Source organism: Xyrauchen texanus, chromosome 3, assembly GCF_025860055.1.
Source record: "Xyrauchen texanus isolate HMW12.3.18 chromosome 3, RBS_HiC_50CHRs, whole genome shotgun sequence".
Lineage (NCBI taxonomy): Eukaryota > Metazoa > Chordata > Actinopteri > Cypriniformes > Catostomidae > Xyrauchen > Xyrauchen texanus.
Window position 1 is genome coordinate 15,549,376 of NC_068278.1, and position 21,924 is coordinate 15,571,299.

At 37.4% G+C, this 21,924-nt stretch overlaps 1 protein-coding gene across 1 annotated transcript in view; it reads left to right on the plus strand.

Moving 5' to 3' along the window:
* castor2 (cytosolic arginine sensor for mTORC1 subunit 2) overlaps nucleotides 1-21,924 on the plus strand; it is a 35,806-nt gene that overhangs the window by 12,116 nt on the left and 1,766 nt on the right. The window contains exons 2-8 of the mRNA XM_052108164.1: nucleotides 735-805; nucleotides 10,280-10,473; nucleotides 16,022-16,154; nucleotides 16,616-16,739; nucleotides 18,172-18,282; nucleotides 19,920-20,002; nucleotides 21,747-21,841. Coding sequence (XP_051964124.1) covers nucleotides 735-805; nucleotides 10,280-10,473; nucleotides 16,022-16,154; nucleotides 16,616-16,739; nucleotides 18,172-18,282; nucleotides 19,920-20,002; nucleotides 21,747-21,841 — 811 coding nt within the window. The remainder of the gene's footprint in view (nucleotides 1-734; nucleotides 806-10,279; nucleotides 10,474-16,021; nucleotides 16,155-16,615; nucleotides 16,740-18,171; nucleotides 18,283-19,919; nucleotides 20,003-21,746; nucleotides 21,842-21,924) is intronic.

The following is a 21,924-nucleotide window of genomic DNA, read 5'->3' on the forward strand; positions in this document are numbered from 1 at the left end:
AATTGCACTGTAAGTCGCTTTGGATAAAAGCGTCTGCCAAATGCATAAATGTAAATGTTGTGGGGAGAGCGAGGCACAAACTAACACTTTTTGGTTTTCTTTAGTTTGCGTGAAAACTGTATATGGTTGAAACGACAATAAAAACCACTTGACTTGACTTGAAATCAGATTGATACTAAAATTTGTATTGTGCAATAACAGTGAAGTTTTTTATAGATACAATTAAATAAACTTAACTTTTCAAATCGAATGTTTTCTTGACCAAATCAAGTCAGTCTTCCATGATTTTAGTTATTTAATCTTCTAATTTCATAAAAATTATGAAAGTATCTAAAAGAACTAGACCCTGCAAAACATCAAGAGCTGGCGCTACTTCCATCCGGCGCAAGTTAAAAAAAAAAAAAAACATGCGATCAGACACAAGATATCAGTCAACCTCAAGCGGGCCAGTGAAATGATCAAACGGGCTGGATTTGGCCCGAGGGCCGCCAATTAAAAAGGCCTCGTTTGAGGTATCATTCATGTCCATAGCACAAATTTAGAGGCTTGTTCAAACCCCTAAAGCCAAGTAAACATCAGTAATGTTGTGGACCGTTATTGCAAAGCTCATTCTCAGTGTGTTCTGTGATCTCTTTGGTATGAGAATATGTCATAGTTTATAATGTCTGTTCATTACTCTGATCCTCCTTGGCTTGTAATTTCCAACTGTCTTTCTGTCTTTACATTTTCTCCAGATGCAAATTCTTTAGTTTAACGGAAACTCCAGAGGATTATACCATCATTGTGGATGAAGATGGCTTTAAAGGTAGGTGTTGTGGTTACTCTTTTACTAGGAGTGCACTGGGTTTAGTGCAGTGAGGCAAGATTAAGTCATGTAAAGTATCACTGATTCACTATAATTCCTTGTAGCTTGACTCCTTGCCAATGTTTGACCACATATTGCTCACCCACACACACACACACACACACACACACACATTTCCATTATGGGTTAGTAGAGGCAAAGTTGTCAGTAGGTTTGGTTTTGGGGTTGATTGAGTGAATCCATGTCATTACACACTGGTTTCCAAGGTGAACCATTACATGGCTTCATTCAATTGTCACCATGGATTCCAGTTGCTCTTGGGTTGTGAAACAGGTATTTAAAATTTGCTGAAAGTTTGAGCTTTTGTTTGCAGGGTTTACATATACAGTGTTTTATATGGCAAAAAGAAAATGATGCACAATGCATGGTGGCAGCATCATGTTGTGGGGGTGTTTTGCTGCAGGAGGGACTGGTGCACTTCACATAATAGATGGTATCATAAGGAAATTAAAGTATGTGGATATATTGAAGCAACATCTCAAGACGTCAGCCAGGAGGTTAAAGCTCGGTCACAAATGGGTCTTCCAAATGGACAGTGACCCCAAGCATACCTCCAAAGTTGTGGCAAAATGGCTTAAGGGCAACAAAGTCAATGTATTGGAGTACTGGAGTGGCCATCACAAAGCCCTAACCTCAATCTGACAGAAAAATTGCTGGGCAGAACTGAAAAAGTGTATGTGAGCAAGGAGGCCTCCAAATCTGACTCAGTTACACCAGTTCTGTCTGGAGGAATGGGCCAAAATTCCAGCAACTTTTTATTGTGAGAAGCTTGTGGAAGGCTACCCAAAATGTTTGATCCAAGTTAAACTATTTAAAGGCAATGCTACCAAATACAAACAAAGTGTATGTAAACTTCTGACCCACTGGGAATGTGATGAAAGAAATAAAAGCTGAAATAAATAATTCTCTCCACTATTATTCTGACATTTCACATTCTTAAAATACTAATCCTAACTTACCTAAGATAGGGAAAGTTTTCTATGATTAAATGTCAGGAATTGTGAAAAACTGAGTTTAAATGTAATAAATAATTGCAATTATGATGATTAATTGTCACTTTTAGGGCTTTCTTGATTGGTTGTTAAACAAATTATGTGTTATTCATGCACCTTAAAATTCTAATAATTCTAGGAATTTTTATATTTAACTTCAAACTCCATTTACATGATCATTCAATTAAAGTGAAACCGGACTGTTTTCCGTTCACTATCAAAGTTAAAGATCAGTTTATACCTTGTTTATATTTATGCTGGAGTTTAGCGTGTGCTTGAGAAGCAGTTAATCCTCAAGCGCAAATTGTTCGAGCTGCTCTGGGTGATGTCCATGGTGCAGGTCAGTGAGACACTCGGAGTTCAACAGGATGAGATGCAAAACATTCATTGCATTTATATATTTGCTTTAAAGTCCCTTATTTGGACATTAAAATGTAATTATAATTTGAAGAGCACAATAATTGCTGTTATCTCAAATAACCGCGTATAGATCAAATAACCGCAATCAGACTATTGTTTAATAATCGTGACAGGCCTAGATATAGAGGCCTGAAAGTACTTGGACGCTTGTGTTAAATAAAAAAATTCATGATTTCCTTTGCATTTGAGAACAAAATATCTAAATAAATTGCATTCATTGTAAATAAAGATAATATTAGCACACTTTTCAAGCAACACATTTAACAAAAAGTAGCTTATGTTTTGAATTATAAAAAGGCTTCAGTAAAGATTACAAGATCAAGTGTTTTAGTTTGCAATCCTTTCGTTTGCAGAACTTCTTGACAATGTCTGGGCATAGAATCAACACTTTTCTGTAAAAGCTGTGTTGTGTTTTGTTTAATGTTTCCTCCAGGTTTCAGCCACCAAAGCTTTCAGTTCATCCACATTAGAACATTGATGATCTGACATTTTCTTCTCCATTGCATCCCATATGTGCTCTATAGGGTTTAGTTCAGGGGTAAGGCCATTCTAGGACCTTAATTATCTTTTTTGCAAAGCATTCTTTCAGTAGGTGGGCAGTATGAAGCAATCCGAAATGGTATGTATCATTTTGTACAAATGTTCACTGACTGTTATTCTCATGTGCATGTTCATGAGTTTGCATGCAAGCTTTAGAGCTCTTTGGAGGAGAATAACAGTAGTTATGCATCACGTGCGAGATGGGACGTTCAACCAAAAACTCATTTTGATTCTTCAATAGGACCACCAGCAATATTAACAACAGAAAGCACAACATAGCAGCACACAAACCAGAGAATAGATCTTACAAACATGTCTGAAGAGTTTGTAGTGGAAGAATGGATGCATTTCAACGTCCTCAATCAAAAAGTGTGATTGAGGGGGCTGAAGGTAGCTACCAGTACTGCCGCTCCCTATATACTGCGTAGGGCACCACCATCTTACCCGAGGGAGGTGCCAGAAACTCTTCCAACTGCCCTTACTTGCATGTTACACCGTATTCGAAGACCTGAAAGCAGTCACGGAATACAGACAATTGCCACACTCTCGCATCGCATTTTGGACCGGTGCCAATTCATAGGAGACAGGGTTACCGGGAGTGACCCCAAATACAGAAACAAGTGATCAACAGAATGTCCCGATCCTTGTCGAAGCTGCTTAGGACAAAATAAAAACTGTGAAAAATGTTTTTGCTTAAAGTGAGCTAATGTTATCTTTCTTTACAATAAAGGCAAATTTGTTTTAACTTGTGTTCTCAAATGCAAAGGAATTCATGCATTTCTAAGTTTGAAAGACGGTAGGCAATTAAGGTCAAAGTTATAAAACTTAGGACACTAATGAGATCTTTCTACTGACTCTTAAAAACACCAGAAGAAAGAAGCCCAGGGTCCCTGATCATCTGCATGAACGTGCCTTAGGCATGCTGCATGGAGGCATGAGGACTGCAGATGTTGCAAGGGCAATAAATTGTAATGTCCGTACTGTGAGATGCCTAAGACAGCACTACAGGGAGACAGGAAGGACAGCTGATCATCCTCGCAGTGGCAGACCACGTGTAACAACACCTGCATAGGATCGGTACATCCGAGTATCACACCTGCGGGACAGGAACAGAATGGCAACAATAACTACCTGAGATACACCAGGAATGTACAATCCCTCCATCAGTGCTCTGACTGTCCGCAATGGGCTGAGAGAGGCTGGACTGAGGGCTTGTTGGTCTGTTGTAAGGCAGGTCCTTACCAGACATCTCCTGCAACAACGACGCCTTTGTGCACAAACCCACCTTCGCTGGACCAGAGAGGACTGGCAAAAAGTGCTCTTCACTGACGTGTCGTGGTTTTGATTGTTGGACTCACGTTTATCGTTGAAGGAAGTGTTGCACAGAGGCCTATAATCTGGAGGTGGATAGATTTGGAGGAGGAAAGTCTGTCATGGTCTGGGGTGGTGTGGCAGCATCATCGGACTGAGCTTGTTGTCATTGCAGGCAATCTCAACATTGTGCGTTACAGCGACGACATCCTCCTCCCTCATGTGGTACCCTTCCTACAGGCTCATCCTGACATGACCCTCCAGCATGACAATGCCACCAGCCATACTGCTCGTTCTGTGCATGATTTCCTGCAAGACAGGAATGTCAGTGTTCTGCCATGGCCAGTGAAGAGCCCAGATCTCAATCCCATTGAGCACGTCTGGGACCTGTTGGATCGGAGGGTGAAGGCTAGGGCCATTCCCCCCTGAAATGTCCAGGAAATTGCAAGTGCCTTGGTTGAAGAGTGGGGTAACATCTCACAGCAAGAACTGGCAAATCTGGTGCAGTCCATTAGGAGGAGATGCACTGCAGTACTTAATGCAGCTTGTGGCCACACCAGATACTGACTGTTACCCCCGATTTCTTCAGGGATGCATTATTCCATTTCTGATTGTCACATGTCTGTGAAAGTTCAGTTTATGTCTTAATTGTTGAACTTTTTATGTTCATACAAATATTTACACGTTACGTTTGTTGAAAATAAAAGCAGTTGAAAGTGTGAGGACGTTTCTTTATTTGCTGAGTTTTATTTATATATATATATATATATATTAGTAGGGGGAAGTCGGCGATCTAGCTGTACAAGCAATACTCTACATTTTTTAAATTAAAAGTTGTATACATTAGCTAATGCATTATACACTGAGATATACAATGAAAACTTGCCACTCACAGGATGTTTTTTTGTTTCGGGCACCATTCTGAGGAAATTCAAGAGACTGTTGTGTGTGAAAATCCCAGGAGATCAGCAGTTACAGAAATACTCATACCAGCCCATCTGGCACCAACAATCATGCCACGCTCCAAATTACTGAGAGCACATTTTTCCCCAATCTGATGGTTGATGTGAACATTAACTGAAGCTCCTGACCCATATCTGAGTAATTTTATGCACTGCACTGTTGCCACACAATTGGCTAATGAGATAATCGCATGGATGATTGCTGGTGCCAGATGGGCACCGTTAAAACGTGTATTATTTGAGCTGTTAAGTAGTTTAAATCGTCATTTTAGGGTTTTAAGGGTTTGTTGACATTAATAACACATTAATAAAATTGGATGTTATTACACAATAATTATGTTACTGATAATATTGTTTGTCTTGTTCCTAGACTTCTGAAATAGTAAGTATTTTAACCTTTTCGTATTGTCCTCATTCACTTCCATTGTATGTGTTTCACTGGAACCTAGATTGTTCTTTTTTTTTTTAAGAAAAGGAAGGGCAAGTGTAAATTAATGTTTGTTGCCACAAATGCTGTCGATTGAGCTTAACTTGTATTGAACCCTGAATATTCCTTTAATCAAGATTAATAAATGCTGTACAATAATATTGTTAATTGTAAGTTCGTTATTTGAATCAAATTTCATTGTTGCCTTAGTTCACTTGATTGTAAATCTATTTAAGCAATAAAACGTTACCAAAAATGCGATGTAATGCTTTTTCATGCTATACTGCTACTTGTTAGAAGTAGTAGCTAGTTACTGAAAAAAACGCGATGCTGCCAGTCTACTAAAGAACGTAGTTACGATTTTTGGTGGAAGGAAGTGCAATGATCTAGACGTATCTGCCTCTTGGTTTAGTTTATTTTGCTATTTACCCTGCTAATTTTTTGTGATACATCTCTGTAAAGGGATTAATGGAAAGGAGGAGGTGAGAACAAATAATATTTTAATGAAGAACTGAAACGAAAAGACAAACACACAAATATGTTGTACAGCTGCCCGTAAATCTCTCTCTCTCTCTCTCTTGCACTGCAGCCTCCAGTCAGCCTTTATCCCTCTCAGAGGCTTGATTAGCCTGATTAGGGGCCGGGTGTGCAGCATCACGTCCCGGCCCCACCCTTCACCCTGTCACATTCCTCCCTCATTCTCTCAGGCCGGGGAGCCCCGGCATGACGTACCAAGCGAGAACTCCACTATAGCGCATCCCTCCTTCCTGGATTTTGGCACCAGTGTAAAGGGATTAATGGAAAGGAGGAGGCAAGTCACCCGCCGCGCCAAACAAAGTGAACATGGCGGCACTAACAGGCTTTGGAGCAGCATTGAGCAGCCCTGGTGGCCGAGTTCAGGGCTGCAATTGTATCTTTGGAGGTAAAGCTTGACTGTGTGCAGACCAACATGTCTGACCATGGACTCTGGTTTAACACGCTTGAGTCTAACGCGGAGTTAATAGATGAGCGCGTAGAACGCCTGGAACACCTCATGTGCTGGCCTAAAGGAAAGTAACGCAAAGCTTAATGACAAGGTCGTGGACCTGGAATTGAGCAGGCAGAAAAATATCTGGATCATCAGCCTACCTGAATCGATTGAGGGCCTGCAGCCCATGACATTTTTCTCAGGGTTACTCTTTGAAGTTTTGGGTAATCAAGTGCTATCTTCTCCCCTGGAGCTTGACCGTGCACACAGATTCCTTACAGTTAACCCTATCCAGGCGAAAGGCCAATAGTGGTCTTAGTCCGCTTTCATCAGTATCAAATAAAGGATAAAGTCATCCGGGAGGATCGCAAAAAATTAGGGGAGCTGTAGTTTCAAGGGAAACCTATAGCCATTTACCAGGACTACGAGGTTTTGGAGCAGCAGGCCCAATATCACGATGTTATGGCCAAGATGTATAAATATGGACTCAAACAGGCACTTTTGTACCCGGCCAGGCTTCACATAACGACTAGAGATGGAAATAAGAAGTGGTTCACTTCAGCGGAAGAGGGCAAACATTATTTGGCATCTCAACGCGACGTCTCCTAGTAACTTGAACCACTGACTGACACTGTTGTTATTGGAGCCATGAATATGATTGGAGCGATCTGACGGACTTCTCGTCATCTTATTTAAGTCAGTCTTTGACTGTTTTGAGTTACTAAATTTGAAAACCAGGAGACTGTTAAACTTATTTGTTTAAACTTGCCCTAATTCTCTTTGATTGTAAGAAAAAGCTGACCAGCCTTTAACTATGCTTATTTTTATTGATTCAAGTGTCATCCGAGGTGCTGTTAATGCGTCTATTTATTTTAAATAGTAAATTGTTTTAAATCCCAAATATGTCATTACTTGTCATCATTGCTGGGGTTTCACAGTATTGCTGGGAAAATGGATATGGGGTTTGCGGACAGACAAAGGTATCTGGAGAGATACGTGATTTCCATGTTCATTTAAAGGGAGGGTGTGTGGGGGGTAGATAATTTCTTTCACTGTTGTTGTTAAGTGTTTTTATGTTTGTTTGTTTTTTGCTTGTTTTCACTCTCTCAGGATGTTATTTCTTGGATCAGGGTACTGCGATATTTATATAAGACACTATCTAGATGGTTGGTAGCTATGGTAGTATGCACCGGAGCTCAATTTTGAGTGTCATGGCAAAGGCTGTTAATAATTATGTACATGTGATATTTTTTTTATTTATTTTTTTTATAAATTTGCAAAGATTTCAAACAAACTTCTTTCACATTGTCATTATGGGGTATTGTTTGTAGAATTTTGAGGAAAATAATAATTTATTAATAAAATTTATTACATTTTGGAATAAGGCTGTAACATAACAAAATGTGGAAAAAGTGAAGCACTGTGAATACTTTCCGGATGCACTGTGTGTGTATGTATGTATATATATATATATATATATATATATATATATATATATATATATATATATATATATATATATATATATATATATATATATATAAAATTGTGGCAGGGCGGGGGCCAGGTTGTGATCCTACACACCATATATACACTAATCAAGCCTCCCGAGAGAGATAAAGGTCGACTGCAGAGGATTGTGCGGGAGAGAGATCGCTTACGGACATGTCCGTCATGTGTGTTTGTCTGTTAAAGTTTCAGTTTATTATTAAACCATTATTTATATTGTCAAGCCGGTTCTCGCCGCCTCCTTTCCATTGATCCCTTCACATATATATATATATATATATATATATATATATATATATATATATATATATATATATATATATAAAATAATATGGGGACAAGTAATTACATTTGTCTGTCATATGAAGAGATTTGAGACCTCCAGGCAGAAATATCTAATAAAAAACATCTTCAGCTTAATTCAGAATATAACTTATAACTTATATCCCATAATGTTGAAAAGCAACTGTTGAACACTAGACAGTTGTTTTTTAATTTGGTGAAAAAGCTGGCAGATTACTTTCAATCCCGAGCAGTTCGTGCATCCAGACTGATCCTTAAAATGAACTCTCATATGGGTGGCATAGTATCTGACCTTGAGGAAAATTATTTGACTTTTTTCAAAATACTACTCAGAACTTTACTCTTTAGAATGCAGTTCAAAGATTTGGATGGTGTTAATGATGGCCCTACGCATGATCTGGGTAAGCCTGTAAGACTCATCGTCTTCAGCTAGTGTTGCCTGCCATAATCTCCTCTGACTAGACAGGTTTCATGATTGGGAGACACTCTTTCTATAACACTAGATGGCCTCTTAATATTATCCTCTTTACCAGCTCTGACACTGTTGAGGTTGTTCTGTCCTTTGATGCTGAGAAAACTTTTGACAGGGTTAAGGTATTTGTTATTATATGCTTTCCCTGTTGCATCTGTGCATACTAATGCAACACATTCTAAACACTTTTCACTCCATCGAGGCATGTGTGAAGGCTGCCCTCTTTCGCCTTTACTATCTGCTCTTGCTATTGAGCCACTGGTCATCTGGCTACATAGCGAGGAGTTTGAGGGCATTACTCCGTTTTGAATCACCCATAAACACTCCCTTTATGCAGACAATCTTATTTTATACATGGCCAACACTATTTCTTTGTTACCATCAATCTTTCTCAGCATCTTTTTCCTTTCAGTTGGGCTCAGGAGGGGTTCAGATATTTAGGTGTATTTAAGTAATTCACAGCCATCTTCCCAAAAAAAATTCACTCCTTGCTTGAAGTCTGTAAAGCAGATATAGAGAGATGGTCTTCTCTCCCAATATCATTAATAGGCCATGTTAATTTGGTTAAAATTGTAATTTTGCATATGTTTTTATACCTTTTTCAACATAAACCAACACTTATTAACAAGTCTTTTTTTTTGTCACTTTAAATCAGATAACAAACTATGTGTTTGTTATCTAAGGGGGGGCTTGCCCTACCTAATTTCCAACAATACTACTGGGCCTGCAATATTAATAAACTTCTTTATTGGATTGGTTCCTCAGGTGCCCCTGAACGTCTTATTTGGGTCCAGAACTGTCAGAGATCTGGTCTAAAATATTTTAAACTTTTGAAAATATCTTTAAAGTATCAGTCACTCCAAGCCCTTTTACAGCTCTGTTTGGAATTCCTAGTAAATCTAATTTTTCTTCAAATGTACAAGATGGAGTTGCCTTCACGTTACAGGCTAGAAGTCTCTTTCTCATTAAATGGAAATGCACCTCCCCACCTTCACATGATAGATGGATAAAAGAGATTCTGTTGTGTTGGGGAAAAAATATGATTCTCTTTAAAAGTGTCTCTAACACTTTTCATAAAATGTGGAAGCCTTTTTTTTTAGATTGCATTGATACCATTGACTGGTCACCTGAGAATGCAGAGGTTTATTTTATTTATTATTTTTTTGTGTGTGTATTAGTTGTATGTCTTATGTACCTCTGTGTGTAATTGTCTTTGGGGTAGTGGGGGGTGGTTGTGTGAGGGGAGAGGGGATTTAAAATTGGATTAAAGCAGAACTGTGTTGTTATTTTTTTGTATACACTGTTAATATGTGTGCACAAAATTTCAATTACAGCATACTCGGAGTGCCATATCATCTTTTCAACATATCAGACTCTCATCAGGGATCTAAAGGCCATTGGTGAACATGCAAACTGATAAATGACTTAATTGTTCCCGAAGGGTAAGAGTGTCACATTAATTTCTCCTGTGCTGCTCTCATTTGACACTCTCTTTTGTTTTTCTGTTTCAGAGCTGCCGGAGTCAGAATATCTCAGTGTGGCAGATGCTACGTGGTTAGCCCTCAATGTAGTGTCAGGCGGCGGGAGCTCCACCAGTTCTCAGCCAATTGGAGTCACAAAAATAGCAAAATCAGTCATCGCCCCACTGGCCGACCACAACATCTCTGTTTTCATGCTGTCCACCTACCAGACTGACTTTATACTGGTGAGTGTCACAGATACTTAGAGCAAAGAACGTTTACACTATCAGTCAAAAGTTTGGACACACCTACACATACCTATTTTTATTGTTTTATATTTCCAAATTTTAGAGTAATAGGAAAGTAGGCAATACTATGAAATAACATAAATACAATTGTAGGTATTATGTAGTGACCAAAAAAAATATTATTTAATCATATTTTTTATTCTGTCAACCAATGTTTTGAGGTATCCAATTGAGATGCAGTACGGAAGGAGATTCCACATATGCTTACCACTTGTTGGCTGCTTTTCCTTCACTGTCTGATCCAACTATATTAAAAAATACTTACATAAAAACATTTAAAATAAAATGTATAAATAGGGTTGCTCATTGCACAATAGTCTTTGTCTTTTCAAAAACAATTCTCAACACAACTTTGGTAAAGTGTGAGCAGCAGGGACATGAAGCGTTCTAAACAATTATTTTCCACGAAGGTACGCACATACCGGCAATGCTCAGTGGCTTACTCTTGAGTTTGTGTTGTGCTGGAAGCTGGACGTATGCTGGATTCCATCTCTAAGATAACATTACCTAGTGTTGCAGTTTGTTGCCACTGTTGAATAGCGGAAGAGATGCCATTGCTGAGACAAGGCTTTCGGGAGTGCATATAAACATCACATCCTTTGGATTTTCCAAGCAAAAGCAACCTACTCCCTTCTCATGAAAATCAGTCTACAGACTTTAATAGGCAACCCAGGAAGTCTAGGAAGGGCTCATTTTTTAAATTGCGTTATAAGCCATTCACACATTGGCAAAAAAAGGCAAAGAAAATTGTTACATATTACACCTTTTAAGTAAACTGAACAACCTGCAAAAAAAAACGTTTTTTGTGTAATGGACCTAATGAAAATTTGGTTGTTGTCATCAATATTTTTTTCATGCTTGTTTTTGCATTTAAGCCATAAGCACTGTTTTCAGTATCAAGTTCCTTTCCAACGTGTTATATGAAAGTGTTAGAAGACTTTCAGTCCAGTAGGTTTGAGCTGTGACTGGTGTTTCTATCCTTTTGTAAGCGTCTTCACACAGTACACATTGCAAAATGACAAACAGTCATAAAAAGAAACCCGAATGTAAAGTTTCACATATTTGTAGCAGATCTGCAGTAGAGATTTCGAGCTGTCATCATATATTGTGAATGTACGTAGTGTGGAGTGTGCACAACTTTATAAAAATGTATCAATGCACAGCAAATAGTGTAATTGTACTATTATATATGTTAGGATATTATAATTGCACAGGATCAGTTTCAGTCTAATTACTTATGTCCAGTACGGCACCTCAGATGTGGCTCTGACCACACTGAGAAATGTCAGTTTTAAAGTTTGAGCTTATTTAAATGACCTGCTTCTGCATTTATTAAACTGTAAGAAATTATATGAATGCATAGACAAATAAAACAAGAAATACTGACACAAGGATATAGAAAAACATACTCACTATACCTTGAACATTAAGACAAACATCTAACAGTCAAGACTTGTGAAATATCTTATCAGTGGTTAATAAAATAATTTTCACTAGCCCACATTCCAAGCTGAAACAAATGCTTGTGATAAATGTCATTTCATATAGGACATGGAATATGGGTTATTGCTATTACGTGATCAAAATCATCTATTATCACTTCTCCTTTCCTAAACCAACTGATTCACTCGAACCACTGCAAGTTGCTGTCATCTCAGCACATTTACATTGTCTCTGTGTGGCTGCACAGTCACAAGAACCTGTTTATGAAAATAACAAGAAATGTGGGAGTGATGTTAATCTGGGGACTGTTATGTAAAGAGGATAAAGCCTTTGGATCAGCAGCCGCTTGCTGGAATTTACCGGAAAGTTCACATTCCACACCAACTGCTCCCAGCCTGAGAAATAATCACAAGAGCTTTATAGGAAGAGAGGAGATGACCTGCCTCCTGTGCTGGGCCACAAGAGAGATTTGCTCTTCATCTTCATCTTCCTGGCCTGGTTATTCAAAATTTTTAAGAGTAGCTCTTAAATGCTTTTCTGTATTGGCCCATCTGCCATGGAGAAGAACATGGACTTCTTCATTTGGATTAATTAAAAAATATATTTTGGATATGGTCTTCTAGAGAGGGGTTCTCAACCTTTTGCAAGCTGGGCCCCCCCAAAGCTGGTTCATTGCATTTGGGGCCCCAGTGCCCCCCGCCCCGCCCCATGCTTTATTGTTGTTATTATTATTATTATTATCATCATCATCAGTAGGCCTATTATCATTACTAGGCTATTGCTATAATTGGGAATTTGCACCAGACATCTGATATTAATTTATGCTTTATTATTGTTATTATTACTAGGCCTAATAGTAGGCATCATCTGCATTTTTTACAGAAGCTTGCTGGTAGGTGATGTTAATGTGAGACCTGAGCCTGCTTTGCCTTGCAAAGATCCTCAATTCTTGGCTCAATGTTTGATAAACATAGCCTCAAATCATCCTCGAGTTGTGCACGATTGCGGTATTTCGTTTTGAGTGCAGTCATTTTTGAGAATCCTGCCTCACACAAATATGTCAACACGAAAGGAAGGAGAATCTTCAAGGCGACGTCACAGAGTTCAGGGTATTCCTTCATCAATGCTGCCCAGAATGACGAAAGAGGGCAGGAGCTAAAGAGTTCCTTCAGTCTACTGTCACTCTTCAGCTCAATAAGCTGTTCCTGCATATCAATTGATAGCTCGTTTGCTGTGCACACAAACGGATCTCGAACCCACACAAAAGGGCGATTAATCCTCTTTAAAGTACGTCGCAAATTGTTTTCTCATTGCTGACAGGTGCTCAGACGCTGATTGAAATAGGGAGGAGAAATCGTGTGACGTGCCTGCATCAGTGATAAAGTCTGCAAGGCTGGGGAACATGTCGCAGTTCCCTCGACTGATGCGGCCATGCCAGAGGTCTAGTTTTTATGTGAAGGCGTGCACTTTGTCTGCAAGGAGCAAAATATGAGTTTTGTGGCCTTGCAAAGACAGGTTGAAATCAAACAAATGAGCCGTTTTCTAAAGTCTATGAGCGCAGCATACACAAATAAACTAAATTGACATACTGCAGTTAAATTTCAAAATGTGGTGTTTTTATATTTATAACATTTGAATACAGTTCAGCAACATACATCACACGACCTGACGACCAAGAGAGCTGACAATTGACCATCACTTAATTTACCATCACCTCACGATTGAAAATGTGACACTGATTTCATATGACAGTTCAACAAACAAGTTAGTAATATTAAGTCACTTACATTTTAGACGAAATAATGACTGTTTTGGTCTATTTTAGCAGCGAAAATAGATCCGATGAATCCAAACAAAGATCACAGCATAGCCATAGCGCATCTCACAGCAATACTCAATCGTGTTTTGAATGATTCAGTGTTGTGAACGAATCGGTTGAGTCAAAGATTCAATGACCCATTCACAAACATCTGTCTCATTCTTGATGAATCGGCCGTTTGAACGAATCGTTTGAATGAACGACTCAATGACTCGCTTAATGAAACCGCTTATCACCTGCATTTGCGCTCACTATCGACAAACCAATCAAATTTGTTCAAAACTTTTTTTTTTAATCAATCCAAACACATTTTAATTTTTATTCAGGAGTTATGTATATACAAAACTATAACTTTTTATGACAGTAGTTTAGTGATAAAAAAATGTGCCCCAAATGTTTTTTTTCCCAGTTTTTTTTCCCTTCCATCGTAGCCTACTCGGAGAGTGTCCGGGGGCGCGCCCCACCGGTTGAGAACCACTGTTCTAGAGGATCTATTGATTGCTTTATTGTGTATTGCCCTTGTAATGGCTCACATTTATGCTATTTCTGTGCTCTGAATTACATTTCAGAGTAAGTTTTTTTTTTTCTTTGCCACTAGCACATAATTGTAAAAAATTATAATTCCCGAACATTACATGTCTCACATTGGTTGGACAAACAGGTAGTTCTGCCCCAAACTCGCACCATTATTTGTATCAATATATTGCTGCCATGCTGGTTAGAATGCTCAGATATGCAATGTTTTGATTTTACCATAAAGCCACAGTGTTTACACTTTTCAGAAGAATCATCCACCGACTTCTAGTTGTTTCTGCAAATTAAGCTGGGTTAGGAGAACGTATTATAACATTTACACACATCAACTTTAACTGTATACAGCTTTCTCTTGAGTTGAGCTCACAGTTAGATCCTTATCATGGAGTGCTGAAATTCTTTGGGCCTTTTATAAGCTTGTAAAATATACTACAGAAACAGTATATCCATGGTTATCCATAGTTACCCTTATCCATAGTTACCCTTACAATGTTGCACTCTATTTTTACTGCATCCAGTCGGGCCTGGGGCACTCTGAATTCAGCTTAATTGGTTACTTAAGATACCCTTATGCATTGTTTTCAATGTATTGCATTCTGAATTTGGTCGTGGTGTTTGAAATTCAAATGTATCTTCATTAGTGATTGTGTTTGAGTCAGCTGGTTTTGGTTACAGAAGAAATTATTTCCGGGTTTCTACATGTTTGTGTTTCTGTAATTGAGTTATGTTGAACATTCATGCTGATTTCATGTGTTGTTGTGTTTTTGTAATATATGCATATTCTTTGTATGAGCATAATATGCATGCATAAATGCCTTCAGAGATATGCATTAAAAAATAAATAAACAAGCAAACATAAATGCAAAATAAACTACAATATAATGAACTAAAACTAAAAAATTGACTTTAGTATAATAAACAAAATAACTAGAAAATTGGCTGTAATATAAAACTAAAAGCACAAAATCAGCTAGTATAAAACTAAATAAACTACAAAATCTATAGTATAAAATCAACTGTAGTATAAAACTAAAAGTACAAATTAGTCTGTTGTATAATAAAACTACAAAATTGACGAGTATTATAAAATTAAAAACATTTGACTAATATAACCTAAAATATTTGACTAATATAAAAAAAAAAAAATTGTCTAATTTTAATAAAACTAAATTATAACTACAAAATCAACTATAGTGTATTAAACTAAAACAAAATCAACTATAGTATTATAAACTAAATAAAGTACAAAATCGACTGAAAACAAAAACTACAGTCACATTTATGATAATTATTTTCACACACTCTTTCCTAGTAGCCGATCAATATATCTGCAGACCTTGATGATCTTGTTTAATTCTTGGGGGAATTTCTTTTTATTCGATTTAATTATATAGTCTGACAAAGAATAGCCTGTTCGGCCCCGTGTGTAGAAGAGATGAAGCACAATATGGCATCCAGACTGGCTGGGTTGGTACTTGGTATTTGTCACCTCTACTTCAGATACCACAGTACATTATTAATGTATATTATCTTCTGGTTTAGGCACAGTCAGCAAACAATTTAAATGCTTTACAGTTATATGCTCCCTCTTTGAAGACCCAAGCTCACTGGTTGGTGCCTTGTTTATAGTGTGTGTTTTTTTTTTTCACTAAATAAACTGAAAACTAACTAGAGTGGTTCTATCCATAGGTTCGAGAGAGAGACCTGCCCCTGGTCATGCACACACTGTCTTCAGAGTTCACACTCCTGAGGGTTGTCAATGGAGAAACGGTCGCTGCCAACACTACCGGGGTCACCAATGGCTTTGTCAAGCCTAAACTGGGTAACTGAGGATGTGTCGACACAGGGCATTGAATAAAATGCATTTATAGTACTGAGGGGTGTCACTGAGACTTCAGATATTTTATGAAAGATCAGCTCAGACCGTAATGATGTATAGCATTGAATAATGAGAAATATGGAGTGGACGCTTGCTATCCAACTTGTAGAGCTACTAGTGCTACCTCTAGTGCCATCTCTACACATTGTCCTACAAGTCAGCATTTGATGTCGGAATAACAATTTCATTGTGTAGAGCTGTGCTCTTCTAATAAATACAGCTACATCAGTAATGTTTTGCTTGACCGCACATTATAAAATACATTTATGGAATATTCAATGAACTTATAGATGCCTTCATCCCTTGTCCTTAATATATCTTGACTGACACACTAGCTTTGAATTTGCATTGTTAATGACTGAACATCTACGTAGAATGAATGACTGTCTTTGTCCTTTCCCTAGTCCCTCGGCCGATTATTCACCCTCTGTCCAGTCCCAGTAATATGTTCTGCGTTACCAGCCTGGATCCCGACACGCTGCCCTCAGTGGCCACGCTGCTTATGGACGTCATGTTCTACTCGGGCGGGTAAGAGCTTGTGCCGTGCCTCTCCTCCTGCCTCACATATGGCTGTAACTAAGAGCCATCTGCCAGATCTATTAGAGAATGATAGTAATACACACAGGTTGCTGTAGGGAGTGCATTAATGTGACAGCAAATGGAAGAGGACAGGCAACAAGAGGAGCAATGTGTATTTGTACAGGCATTCTTTTCATTTAGCTTTTTCTTGTGGTCACTGAGCTGGTTTACTTCTCAGATTGTGGCATCAGGCCAACAATTCAAGGGAAAGATGCATTTCAGACTGGGTCAGTAATGAACCAGGGCTCGGGGCAAAAATTCCCCAGATATTTCAAATGTAAGGGCAAAACAATCCCATTGCATTCCTTTTTTGTATCACTTATGTAACATTTTATATATCTGAGCCAGGGGGTTATCAAACTTGGTGATGCGAAAGACCTCCAGATATGATGATCCCCTTGCAAGGAACCCCCTTCCCTAAAATATAAAGCCAACTACATATTTACATGTATAAAAGCCCATTTATTGTAAGTGTGATATTATAAAGTTATATATTGTCATTGTATTAAAGGTAAAAGTAACAGGTAAAATATTCTCTGGAAAATATTTACTTAGTTACTTATTAGTTTGTGTTTTTTTTCTATCCATTATTAGACTAATGTCAGATTTTAAAGTGTGATTTATTTGTAAGGTGGGAGAGAAACTTTACAAATGATATTGACAAGCTAAAGGTGACAGTGGTGTGGAGACACTATGGCTGTCAATGGAATAAAATAACCATGATTAAAGAGAGAGTTAAAATTAACCAAAAATTAAAATTCTCATTCATAGTTTACTCACTTTTAATGCCATCCCAGATGTGTATGACTGACTGACTTCTGCAGAACACAAACTACGATTTTTTTGAATATCTCAGCTTTGTTGTGAATGGTGACCAGAACTTTGAAGCTAAAAACAAATCACAAAAGCAGCTTAAAAGTAATCTGTAAAACTTCAGTGGTTTAATCCATGTCTTCAGAAGTTATATGATAGGTGTGTGTGAGAAACAGATCAAAAAGCAATAAATTAGACACGATATGTCCAGTTTTTGAGTTTCGCTTACAATCAAAGTACTGTTAACCGCTGTGTGTCGCCGATTAACGCACAAACTGATACTTGAATGCATTTATTTGTCACAAATGGTTTGTACCCTGTGTTTTTATATGATTAGACAAACCATATGCCTATGCAAAAGGTAAAAATGCCTGAAATTAAATTCCAGGGGGACAAACACTTAATTGAAAAGTACATTTGTGACACCAATATCCGGGTTGCCCTATCATTCCTCTCTTATTTTAGTGGTTCACTAGTTGCTGTACTGTTCTTCTGCAAAAGCATCAGCAGAGTTTAGCTCTAATGAGAGTTGTTTAATAACAAATATATCTGCTGTGCTTCATTACAGAGCAAAAGAGACTGGAGGGCAGAATGAGGATTCTGGACGCATCCCGTTTTTCTCGTTCTCTCTTATCGAGGGTTACATATCTCTGGTTATGGATGAGCAGACAACACGGAGGTTAGTTCACACTGCCCTGCTTCATGAAATCGAAAATGGGCTATTTTCTTAATATGCTGTGCATGATTCACAGTGTTGTGGAAGATACTTTGAAACTAGCTTTCCAAGCTACTCGTATTTTAAACTGGTTAAAGCAGTTAGCTAATCTACAAGCTCCTAACAAAACTACATTGAAGCTCTTTAAAGATAATATATTTTTAGATTTATAACAATCAGATATTTTTCAATTCTGTGCTTTGTTCTGATTGCAGAATTCAGTTACATCACCTGATTGTTATATGTTATTAAGATGACATTCCCTTATGAAAATTAACCATGGTTTTGTTTCAGTAACCGTAGTTTAACCATGGTATTTGTAGTAAAACCATAGTAACTAAAAGATTAACCATGGTTACTACAGTATTAGTATAAAAACAAAATCATGGTTAATTTGATCAAAACCATTGTTACAACCGTCATGGTTCAATATTATTGTAGTAAAACAGTGGTTAACTTTTGTAAGGGGTAGATAAATAAGGTGACATTAAATTTTATATAAATGTATGCTTAATATATACTAATAAAACTAGAAAACCCCATATTTTATAGAACTGAATCAAAATATGGTTATAAACGGCATCCGTTAACTGAATATTTCAAAAAAGAAAACGGTGATTTCTGGCACAGTTCCTTTAAAGGGATAGTTCACCCAAAAATGAAAATGCTCTCATCATTTACTCAATCTCATGCCATCCCAGATGTGTATGACTTTCTTTCTTCTGCTGAACACAAATTAAGATTTTAGAAAAAATATTTCAGCTCTGTAGGTCCATACAATGCAAGTGAATGGTGACCAGAACTTTAAAGGTCCAAAAGCACATAAAGGCAGAATAAAAGTAATCCATAAAACTCCAGTGGTTAAATCCATGTCTTCAGAAACCTTCTTTTGTTTTTGGCAATTTGTGTTGTGCATATCGCCACCTACTGGGCAAGGAGGAGAATTTATAGTAAAAAAAAGGCCTTAAATATTGATCTATTTCTCACCCACAAATATCATATCTCTTCTGAAGACATTGATTAAACCACTGGAGTCGTGTAGATTACTTTTATGCTGCCTTTTATGTACTTTTTGGAGCTTCAAAAAGCTGTATTAATCTGGTTAGTTGCATTAATCTCTCATGCAAAATGCAATGTGAGAAATGTAGCATTTTGTGACGCTTCAGCACTACTCATCATAAAAGGATGCTCGATATTGGAAAAGCGACACTATTTGCTAAAATTCTGAAAAATGTAGTTAATTTAGTAGCATCGCTACTTTTAGTTAACTACTCCCCGACACTGATGATTTATTAGTGTGTTATTTCAAAGAAAGATTTTGTCCAAATCATTTTTCATCATTGTAATAGTTTGCTCCTTTTTGTCTGACATCACCAAGCCCTTTCATTTTTCAACCATCCCCATCAACCACCTGTGATATAAAGACCACTCCTAGGTAGATGCTCAAATCCATAATATGCGGTGGTTTCATCAGAAGTTAAAATGCTCTCATATTTAGCATCAAGCTCATTAAATCAGTTCAATTATAACCACTCTGATAAATAGATTTCTGATTAAATGTTTGTTTTAAAGTGATTTACAAGCTGTTCCTTTATTGTCAGGTTTCCAAACAATGTGCTCTTTACCAGTGCTTCAGGAGAGCTTTGGAAGATGGTTCGCATTGGAGGACAGCCTTTAGGTTTTGGTGAGTACAGGCTAAAACAGTTGGGTCAAAGGCCTAATGACTTGATGAATATGGGCAGGGTTTATTTAGTTTTGATCTTAGCAGTTTCATTACAGTGCTTCATAAACATTCCTGTTAGAGGCGGTTTGTCTAAACACCGAACAATTCATTTAGCCCAAACCACTTAACTTACAGACTTGATTCATGTTTTGTAGATCATTTCAGGAGGTGTGCTATCTGTTTTGTTTTTTATAAAGCTTTTGATTACCTATACTTTTTAGAAAATTTAAGATTACGGTTTTAAAATCTCCCTTAGACTTACATTGATAAACTCATTACATCTAAATGTAACTAACAGACAATGTTTTGAAGTAACTAAAATTAAGGACACTACTGGCTTTATTTTTCAGTAGAATAGCAATAGCTCACAATAGTTTTCATGTAAGTGTAGCGTCACAGAACTGTTTTTAGTGTCAACCTGGATTGTAAACGCAGTTTAACAGCCATACAAGCTGTGGCAGTAATGAAAATCACTCACCTAATTAAACAGTCCTCTGTCATATATTGCTTTGAGAAGTCCAAAACATTTAAGTGAATGGGTTAGTTTGAACAGGTTATGTAAATGAACTGGTTAAAATAAGCAATTTGCCGAATTTAAATGAATCTGTTTTCGTAAAGGGGCCACATTTGATTCCTTTTGAAATACAATGTTCTGCATTGATTTGGTTTTTGTATCTTTTAAGCCCAGAAATAGTTGTGTACTGAATTATGATAAATGAGCTGCAGGCCACATTAAACCTGATCCGGCCCGCGGGCCGTATGTTGCCCTTGTGTGATCTAAATTAATTCACTTGAGCCCTTATGCAGAAGTCACTGCGTCTTTTAAAAAATATATATTTAGTTAATAGCTGGTGTTTATCACTGTTTTCGATTCTGTTGTATAAAATAAGCACTGGCAATATTGTCACACACTGTTGTGTGCAAGTTACACTCGTACCTAAATCAACCAATTTATCTATTTAAAGGGATAGTTCACCTAAAAATTAAAATTCTCTCATCGTTTCCTCACTTTTATGCCATCCCAGATGTGTATGACTTTTTCTTCTGCAGAACACAAATTAAGATTTTTAAAAGAATTTCTCAGATCTGTAGGTCCTTTCAATGCAAGTGAATGCTGACCAGAACTCAGAAGGTCCAAAAAGCACATAAAGGTAACATAAAAGTAATCCATATGACTCCAGTGGTTAAATGTGTCTTCTAAAGCAATGCAATCACTTTGGGTGAGAAACGGATCAATATTTACTTATTAACTTTTTACTATAAATCTCCACTTTCACTTTCACTTTCAGAATGTGAAAGTGGAGTTTGAGTAAAGAAAATATTTTATTGAGGAAAAAAAACTAATATTGATCTGTTTCTCTGACATAACACTTCTGAACATATTAATTAAATCACTTGAGTCTTAAGGATTACTTTTATTATGCCTTTATGAGCTTTTTTTATTTTTGCTATAAAGCTTTGGTCACCATTCACTTGCATTGTAAGGAGCAACAGAGCTGAAATATTCCTCTAAAAATCTTAATTTGTGTTCAGCAGAAGAAAGTAAGTCATACACATCTTGGGATGTCATGAAAGTGAGTAAACAATTGGATAATTTTCATTTTTGGTTGAACTATCTCTTTAACATATATGTAATATTTTGATTTATGGTAAAAAAATGACCGATATTTCCTGCCCAATTTCATGTTCATTTGTCTTCCATCAGATGAATGTGGCATTGTGGCTCAGATATCTGAACCACTGGCAACCGCTGACATTCCAGCCTATTATATCAGTACCTTCAAGTTCGATCATGCTCTGGTAAGTCTTCTGTGAAGTCTGAATTCACCGGTGAATGCTATTCTGTCACCAACGCTTTACCTACTGAGGTCAATATTTAACGG